General features: G+C 43.0%; 1 protein-coding gene across 1 annotated transcript in view; it reads left to right on the top strand.

Annotated features, from left to right (window-relative positions):
* The first annotated feature begins 3,331 nt into the window (after positions 1-3,331).
* LOC139084153 (zinc finger protein 846-like) overlaps positions 3,332-9,183 on the top strand; it is a 145,568-nt gene continuing 139,716 nt past the window's right edge. The window contains exon 1 of the mRNA XM_070625577.1: positions 3,332-3,471. Coding sequence (XP_070481678.1) covers positions 3,351-3,471 — 121 coding nt within the window. The 5' untranslated portion in view covers positions 3,332-3,350. The remainder of the gene's footprint in view (positions 3,472-9,183) is intronic.

Below are 9,183 nucleotides of genomic sequence, written 5' to 3'. Positions count from 1 at the left end.
CATTGGTGGTCTGCGAGAACGGAATTCACGTCTGCCCTGTGGGTTGGCGAGCTTGGGAATGGAAGGGATTTGAGAGGCCAGTGAGATGGAGAACAGAGTGAGGGTCAGGAGGACATATTCAGGGAGGCCAACAAGTCCAGCATCCTGTACTATGCCTTGATGTGCCTCTCACATTAGTAATTTTTGTTTATTTATGGGTGAGAGGATGTGACTGTTTTTACTTTCCAATGACTTTCAAGGGGTTTACATGCTGTCTGGCACACAGTAGGAGCTGAATACATGCAAATGTTACATGTATAATAAAGACTGGGATGCAATGCATCAACTATAACACAAAAAAAGAAATCTTCAAGCTCACCATATGCCCGACTGTGAACAGAAAATTGAATAATGAAGTTAAATCAAATGCGTTCATATGTATTTTAAAAGAATAATACATCATGAATAAGTAATACTTTCTAGGAATGGAAAACAGGTTTAATACTAGGATGTTTCCTAACATAATTCATCACAAAAATAGGTCAAGGAAGAGATATCATAACCATAATCACAATAGAAAATGCATTTGAGAAAATATAACAGCCATTACTGTGGTTAGCAGCCAGGACAGAGCCTCTCACTAAATGAGGACACTAAGGACAATTTCTTAACCCAATAAAGAACAGCTGTTTTACAACTACAGTTAACAGGATGCTATGCATTAAGACACTAAAATATTTGTGTTGAATTCATAAACAGATCAAGGCTGTCTACTCTAACTTCAATCACTTGATATTCTCGCGAACATTTAAAGAGACTGTTAAGATAAGAAAATGAAATTGGCCTGAGTACCAAATGTCAGAAATAATTATATTGTTTGTAGACAATATTGCGGACACTAAAGTGAAACAACAACAACAATCAACAGAGAACTATTAAGTACTATCAGTGAGTCAAATCTGCTGCAAAATAGTTAGGGAATATAATAGAAAAATCCAATTACATGAGAAATAAAAGAGACAATACCTCAGGCACAAGACCTTCAGTGAATAGCGCATCAATGATGGACCACAGGAAATCCAGCAGAAGCCAACAATTATAGACTAAAGCAGAGAAGAGGGGGAGACTTTCTGGAAAATAAAACTTATTGGAGACAGAGTCTAGATTCCAAAGAGAGAGAGGGGAAAAGAATAATTGCTGGGAAAGACTGGGTTCAGTAGACACTAAAGTACTTTAAACCACCAGGCCTTAACCTTTGTAGACTAAACAAATATGGAACTATTTCAGTCTCATTATTCTGGAGGTAAGGTCCAGTGCTCACTTCCTCTCCTCTTTTCCTTCTTACCCCACCAGCCCTCACTGGTACACACTGGCCCTCTCCAATGGTAATAACTGAAACTTTGTGTTCTCTGAGGTCTGTCTCTGCAAAGCCCAATTGCATTTTCACCCAGGCAGGGATCAGAGAATTATATGAAAAATGACAACAGGGACATGTTATTATCATCTCAAGGGCTGAATTCTCAGAGCTCCTCCTTAAATAAACTGTTCTATTGACTTTTCTCTTTCCAAGCAATTCAGGTCCCTTGGAGTACAAAGATAAAAGAATGGAAAATTTTCAGGCAATACTGTGTCTGTGTAGGCAACAGTGGGGAAAGAAGAAAGTATTTCTCCAAGGAAAATTTCTTCTTTGTATTGTTTGACTTAAATGTGACAAGGTATCTCCTAAGGAAAGTCTAATTTCTACAAGAACCAAACCCAGGAACCAACTCTCTGTGATATCCTCCTCTTGAAGAATCTTTGGAGAGTCAAGGATCACTTGGTATCCACAGTGTCATGGAGGCAAGGACGTCATTTCTGAAGAAGAGCTGAGTGGTTAATGGTTTTTGTTTTGTTGAAAGGACTAAACAAAAGAGGACTGAAAAATGTCCCTTGACAATTTCTGGTGACATGGAGGCTTTTGTTGATATTAGGAAGGGCTCCGTTTACCACCTCTAAGTAGAGGAACAGGGGCAGAAATAATCCAGGCAGACTAAGTTGAAGAATGAGTATTGAGGTAACATAGGTGGAAAATACAATTCATCTATAAAATTTGTAAGGGAAAGGGAGGACATAAGTAAAACATATTCTAAAAAGAGAATGAAGTATGGTTAGTTTTTTAAAAATATATGAGATATGGGAACATGATCTAATTTCAAAGAGAATGATCATATTTATTTTAGGCTTCTTCTTTTTTTTGGTGAGGAAGATTTGCCCTGTGCTAACATCTGTTGCCAATCCTCCTCTTTCTTCACTTGAGGAAGATTACCCCTGAGCTAACATCTGTGCCAATCTTCCTCTATTTTTTGTATTATGGGATGCCTCCACAGCATGGCCGATGAGTGGAGTAGGTCTGCACCCGGGATCCAAACCTGCAAACCTGAGCCATCAAAGCAGAGCGTGTGGAACTTAAGCCACTCAGTCACGAGGCCAGCCCCTATTTTAGGCTTTTGAATACAGAGGACATTCTGGCTACATAATACACAGGATGCAGCATACACACTAAATCAATGACAATCATAATCTGTTGCACCTCCAGTTTGTGGAATTCATGGATCCAGAGATCAGGATTAAAAGTAGAAGTGGCCCAGGGCTGGCCCCATGGCCGAGTGGTTAAGTTCGTGCGCTCCGCTGCAGAGGCCTAGGGCTTCCCTGGTTCTGATCCTGGGGGCAGACATGGCACCGCTCCTCAGGCCATGCTGAGGCAGCGTCCCACCTGCCACAACTAGAAGGACTCACAACTAGAATATATAACTATGTACTGGGGGCATTTAGGGAGAAAAAGCAGAAAGGAAAAAAAAAAGAAATACAGGCCCTCAAGGATGGAGTTCCTGTTGAATTTCCTCACAAAGTGGTACCTTATAACGGTGATGGCTTACTCTGAATAATCCGAGTATTTGGATTATTACTGCCGAACATTGACTCTGATGAGGGTGGCTGCATAATTGTTATATTATTTGGTGCACTGACAGATGGTAAGGAAGATCAGAGTGTGCGTTTCTCCAAGGAATTTATTTATTCATCAGCATTTACAAATGTCTACAATTTTTTCAGGAGTGTCCTGCAAGAAGGAAATAAGATAAGAGCTTTTAGTCTAGTTGTGGTGAGATAAGTTCATGTGTTAGAGGTTCCATTAAAGCTGTAACTGGAGGATATCAACCGTGAGTGAGTGTAGATAGAGAGAAGGGTCCTTAGGATCATTGCACCCTGGGGGAGATGATGAGAGACCTTGAAACCCTCTGTTGCCATTGGGTCTGCCTTCTTCATTCCCCAGGGAATATTGGTGGAGACGTCACTTAACTGAATCTAGCTTGTGTGTGATGGTTTAGGATTCCATGACCTTTGACGATGTGGCTGTGGACTTCACCCAGGAGGAGTGGGCTTTACTGGACCTAACTCAGAGAAACCTATACAGAGATGTGATGCTGGAGAACTACAAGAACCTGACGACACTAGGTAAGGCTGCTATCACTGCTGTAATCTCTTATGGAACAAGTGAACATTATGTACTTGCCATGGTCCAGGATAATTGATGTCAAATTTGAACACAGTGGGAAATAACAGACACATGGTCTGCGCACTGATGAGTTTTAATTAAGCCTCATTGCTGTAAAATATGGTTCTTAGGACTAACAGCATCACCATCACTCTGTTAGAAATGTGCATTCTCAGACTCCACTTTGACATACTGAATGAAACCTTGGCATTGGGGCCCAGTCATCTGTGATTAGAGTTTGACAACCATTGGTGTAGTGGTTTCTCCATGAGAAAGAAAATCTCTTTCTGGGACAGAAATAACGATCTCTTTGGGGCACATAAAGAGGATTTTTACATTTTTTGCCTCATTTGAAATAATTTTAATATCATTCGAAAAATAGACTTGATTTGTGGAAGTATTTGTCATCTTTTACAGGAGGCTTGTCAATTACTATCTCTTTCCTCATGGACAGGGTATCAGTTGTTGAAACCCAAGGTGATCTCTTGGTTGGAACAAGAAGAAGAGTTGAGGACAGTGGAGAGAGGAGTCTTCCAAGGTGAGTGATTGTAAAGATCTTCTCTTGTCAATGAATATTTCACTATGTTAGACTTACTTTATAAAAACTTACAAAGAAAGTTTTTAAGATGTACTTTCTCTCATAAAGCTGACGTCATTGGTCTCCGATGCTTTAGGATGTTTTCAACTTTGTATTCTTACTGTACATTTACTCAAAATTCCCTATGATCTCACAGAGTGACCTGTTCTCTTTTTTAAGTTTATTGTTTTGATATATGCTTAGTCCAGAGCTTGCTTAGTTTCCTTCCCTGATAATATTCTATCTCTTTTCCCATCATGTTTGATTTCCATAGAATTGTTTTTCATCAATTACTCAATTTTGCCTCCACATCCTTATTGTTTTTAAATTGCTGACCTAGCAAAGCTACTCAAATCTCTCATACTTTTTCTCTTTTCATCATGTTTAGTTGGTAAATAATACAAATGAGCCTTGCTATTTTTAATTCCTTTAACCTATCATTTGTTTTTGCAAATTTTATATTTGTTATTCTCTTTTACTTTAGAATCAGAAATGCATGTTAAAACCAAAGACAATTTAGCTTTAACAACAATTCCTCCACAGGATATTTTAGGGGAAAAAACCTCCAATAGGATAGAAATGGTAAGATCAGTAAGTTTGAAAAGATTGGAATTTCATTCAATAGAAGAGCAACACAAGTGATAAATATTTGAGATTAGTGGCATTCACCCAAGAGAGAGCAATGTCTCTGGTGAAATATTGTAAATATGATGAATTTGGGCAAGATCTAAGTTGAAACTTACTGCTTCACAATTCGCATAAGTACTCATTCCCACATATGTAACTAGAACTAGGCATTGATTTTTTTTAAAAAACGATTCCATGAACCTGGATAGGAATCTTTTAAGATCAGAGTAGATCACACATCATTTGAGCAGAAGGATTCCATCATTCAACTTGAAAGAAATCAAGACGGTAAGAAATTATATGAATGTGATGGAAATGGTAAAAATCAAATCAGCATTGTAATAATGTTTCTATTTTAAGATGGGTAAGATGAATTAATGATTCTGAGAAATTGTTTAATCCTCCTTCATCAACGGGAAAGAAGCCACAGTGGACAGTGGAGGAGAACTCTGTGAGTGTAAGGAACATGAGAAAGACTTCAGTGAACATGCCTTAAGACACACAGGAGAACTCAAAATCGAAGAAACACTTATGAGGATAATCAGTGTGGGAAAAGCTTCCTTACTCTGCACAAGAAATCCTCTACTAGAGAAAAACTTTCTGTGTTTAATTGGTGGGAAAAGGCCATCAGCCTTACTCTAAATATTGTATCCTGGAAAGCTAGCATGGGAGAGAAAACCTTCAAATGCAGTGACAGTGGGAAAGCCTTTGTTAAACTGTCTTACTTTCAGACACAAATGAGAAGTCACAATAAAGAAAAACTCTAACAAGGAAAAGAAGGTGGAACAGCTTTTATTCACTCTGGAAGCCTTTGTGTACATGTAAAAACACACTGCTAAGAAATATTAGGAATGTGTGAAAATTTGTCAGTCTTCTGCATAAAGTTCACATGGGAATCAATATCAGAGGGAAATGCTATAAGTGTGAGGAAAGTGGGAAGACCTTCATTAGTTCTTCTTATCTTACTAAACATATAAAATCTCATACTGGAGAGAGGACTTTTGCATGTAAGAAGCGTGGAAAATCCTTCATAAGTTCCTCAGTCCTTAATACATTCGAATTCACACTGGAATAAAGCCATATGAATGCATGATATGTGGGAAAGCCTACAGCACACCCTCAAACCTTACTAGACATATTAAAACTCATAGTAGAGAGAAGCCTTTTGAATCTAATATGTATGGAAAAGCATTTGCCAATTCTTCTTGCTTTATGATTCCCATGCATACTCACACTGGAGAGAAGCCATATGAATGCAGCAAATGTGGCTTTCCCATTGGCATTTTCCCTGGTCTTTTTGGGATCACTGCAGCTCTGGCCTTTTCTTCACTCATAGCCCAGAATTGCCTTCCAATTTTTATCCCTCCTCAACTCTTTTGCCACTTCTCACATAAACAGGTGCCTGTGGATCCTTCGGGAGGGGGACACTACAAAAGAAATTATTGTCTCTGAGCAGTGTGTCTTTCCACAGGATGTAACAGCAGAAAGGCATCCCTTTAGCACAAGAGTCTTGAGGTGAGGCTGAATGTTTTTCCTTAGCAGTGAGGAGTAGAGCAGGGTCAGCTTGCATTTGTGTTCAGTTAGAGAAGGAAAGGAGATATTTCATTTCCCTCTTTGAGCTTCTGGACCAGTTAACTTCTGACCCATTGAAACATACCACCTTTTGCCATTACTCCTTAAGGGAAAATGGAATTGTTTTCATCAGTGGAATCAATTTCATCACTTTGCTGAAGGTGATTCAAAAAGCAAGAGGACAGGCGGGACCAAGATGGTGGAGTGAGAGGTCTTCTTTGTCTCTCCCCCGTCGAACCTACAACTAATTGGACATTCACCGATTAACAAAGGATATCCAGATAGCATCTCAAGACGCCTAAAAGTCTCATGCTACTACACATCTGAAGGCGGACGGACATCCCCCCGGGAGGAGGTGGAAATAGGTGAAAACTCTCCCACCCCCGACCCCCGACCCCCGGACAGCCTAGTTCCTGCAGGAGGCTCTCTTCCAGTGGACTCCCCCATAGCATCGCCACACACCAAGGGCAGGAGTGTGCACTCACCAGCGGAGCAACAGTGGAAACAGGTGACAACACCCCTACCCAAGCCCCCCGTGATCACACCTAAGCCCAGGGGGAAATCCCCAGGGTTCCGCACCCACCGGCAGGGAAGGCCTCCGCTCGCCATTAGCAGGGAGGCCCCGCCCAGAAGCCAGAACAAAGAGAAGCTCCTGGCGGGCCCAGCACAGCACCAGACCGCAAGCTGCCACTGAGCTCATGGTCTCCGGCACATGGCTCGGTGCAGGGGGCACCCGGACTTCCCATAGATGTGCTTGGGGACATGGTTGGAGCTCCAGTGCCTGGCTCTGTGGCACGGGGGAAGACTTTGGGGTCCTGCACCTCCCTGGCAGGGAAAGCCTCTGCTTGCCATTAGCAGGGAGGCCATGCCCAGAATCCAGGAAAAAGGGAAGCTCCTGGTGGGCAGATCCCCCGGGCTGGCTCCAGGCCACAAGCTGCTGCTGGGCTTATGGTCTCCCACACACGGGTTGGTGCAGGGGGTGCCCGGACTTCCCGTGGATGCACTTGGGGACTGGGTGGAGCTCCAACACCTGGCTCTGTGGCCCAGGGGGTCGCTCCAGGGTCCCGCACCCCCCCCCCCAGCAGGGAGGGCCTCTGCTCGCCATCGGCAGGGAGGCCCCACACAGCATTCAGAACACCAGGAAGCTCCCTAGAGCAGAATTCACCACAAGGCAGCAGCTTACAAGCCACCGCCAGGCCCACGGACTCTGGCCGTGTCCCAGACTAGGCAAGGGGCTCCCAGAGATCCCGTGAGAGTGAAGTGGGGCAGAGTAGAGCTCTGGTGAAACAGCTACATAGCCCAGGGGGGAACTCCAGGTTCTTACAGCAGCCTCAGCGAAAGCCTCTGCACAGCACTAGTAGAGAGGCCCCAACTGGCAATCGCAAGGCAGGAAGGCCCTGGGGCAAAAGCAGCACAGCTAGGTGAGCTAACGACAGACTGCAGAAGATACCCATAGCTCTGCTGGGACCTATAGTGGACAAGTGTGGTCTGGTGGGCTCTGTTAGGGACAAATCAGAGATTATAGGTGATCCTGCTCCTGGCTGATGGGAAAGCCCACAACACCGCTGCAGCCCACAAGGAGGGAGCGCGTCTAGGTGGGCTGCAGCAGTAGGCACCAGCAGCCTGAGGCCCCCTTGCAATTGCCCCCACAACCGACGAGGGACCCCACAGGACCACTGTGACTATGAGGAGGGGTCCAGGACCAGTCAGTAACAGCTGACAGCGTTCCTGGTTGGGGCAGTCTAAACAGCTGCCCCTACACAGACACCAGTCGCAACAAGTGGAAGCAGTGACTAAACTATATCTCTATGTGGAGGCACAAACCTCACTATCAAGCAGTATGAAAAAATATATTAAATCTCCAGAACAGAAGGAAAATGATAAGCACCCAGAAAACAATCCCAAAGATGATGAAATCTATAACCTAAATGATGATGATTTCAAAACTGCCATTATGAAAAAACTCAACGACCTAAAAGAGAATTCAGATAGACAACTCAATGAGTTCAGGAGCTATGTCACAAAAGAGCTTGACACTATAAAGGAGAACCAATTAGAAATACTGGAGATGAAGAATACAATGGAGGAGATTAAGAAAAATCTGGACTCTCTGAACAGTAGGGCCAATAATATGGAGGACAGAATTAGCAATTTGGAGGATAGGAATATAGAAATGCTGCAGGCAGAGGAGGAGAGAGAATTAAGGCTAAAAAGAAATGAAGAAACTCTCCGAGAATTATCCAACTCAATTAGGAGATGCAACATAAGGATTATAGGTATACCAGAGGGAGAAGAGAAGGAGAAGGGGGCAGAAGGCCTGTTCAAAGAAATAATAGCTGAGAACTTTCCAAACTTGGGAAGAGAGATGGAACTTCATGTCACAGAAGCCAATAGATCTCCAAACTTTATTAACGCAAGAAGACCAACCCCAAGAGATATAGTAGTGAAACTAGCAAAAGTCAACGACAATGAGAAAATACTAAGGGCAGCCAGGCAGAAGAAAATAACTTACAAAGGAAACCCCATAAGGCTATCAGCAGATTTCTCAGGAGAGACCTTACAGGCTAGAAGAGATTGGAATGAAATATTCAAAACTCTGAAGGACAAAAACCTGCAGCCAAGAATACTCTACCCAGGGGGCTGGCCCCGTGGCCGAGTGGTTAAGTTCGCGCGCTCTGCTGCAGGCGGCCCGATGTTTCGTCGGTTCGAATCCTGGGCGCGGATATGGCGCTGCTCGTCAGACCACGCTGAGGCAGCGTCCCACATGCCACAACTAGAGGAACCCACAACGAAGAATACACAACTATGTACTGGGGGGCTTTGGGGAGAAAAAGGAAAAAAAAATAAAATCTTTAAAAAAAAAAAAAAAAAAGGATACTCTACCCAGCAAAAATAT

This window comes from Equus przewalskii, chromosome 6 (assembly GCF_037783145.1).
Source record: "Equus przewalskii isolate Varuska chromosome 6, EquPr2, whole genome shotgun sequence".
Lineage (NCBI taxonomy): Eukaryota > Metazoa > Chordata > Mammalia > Perissodactyla > Equidae > Equus > Equus przewalskii.
Note: the sequence above shows the minus strand (reverse complement) of the source record. Positions and strands in the feature narration are given on the sequence as shown.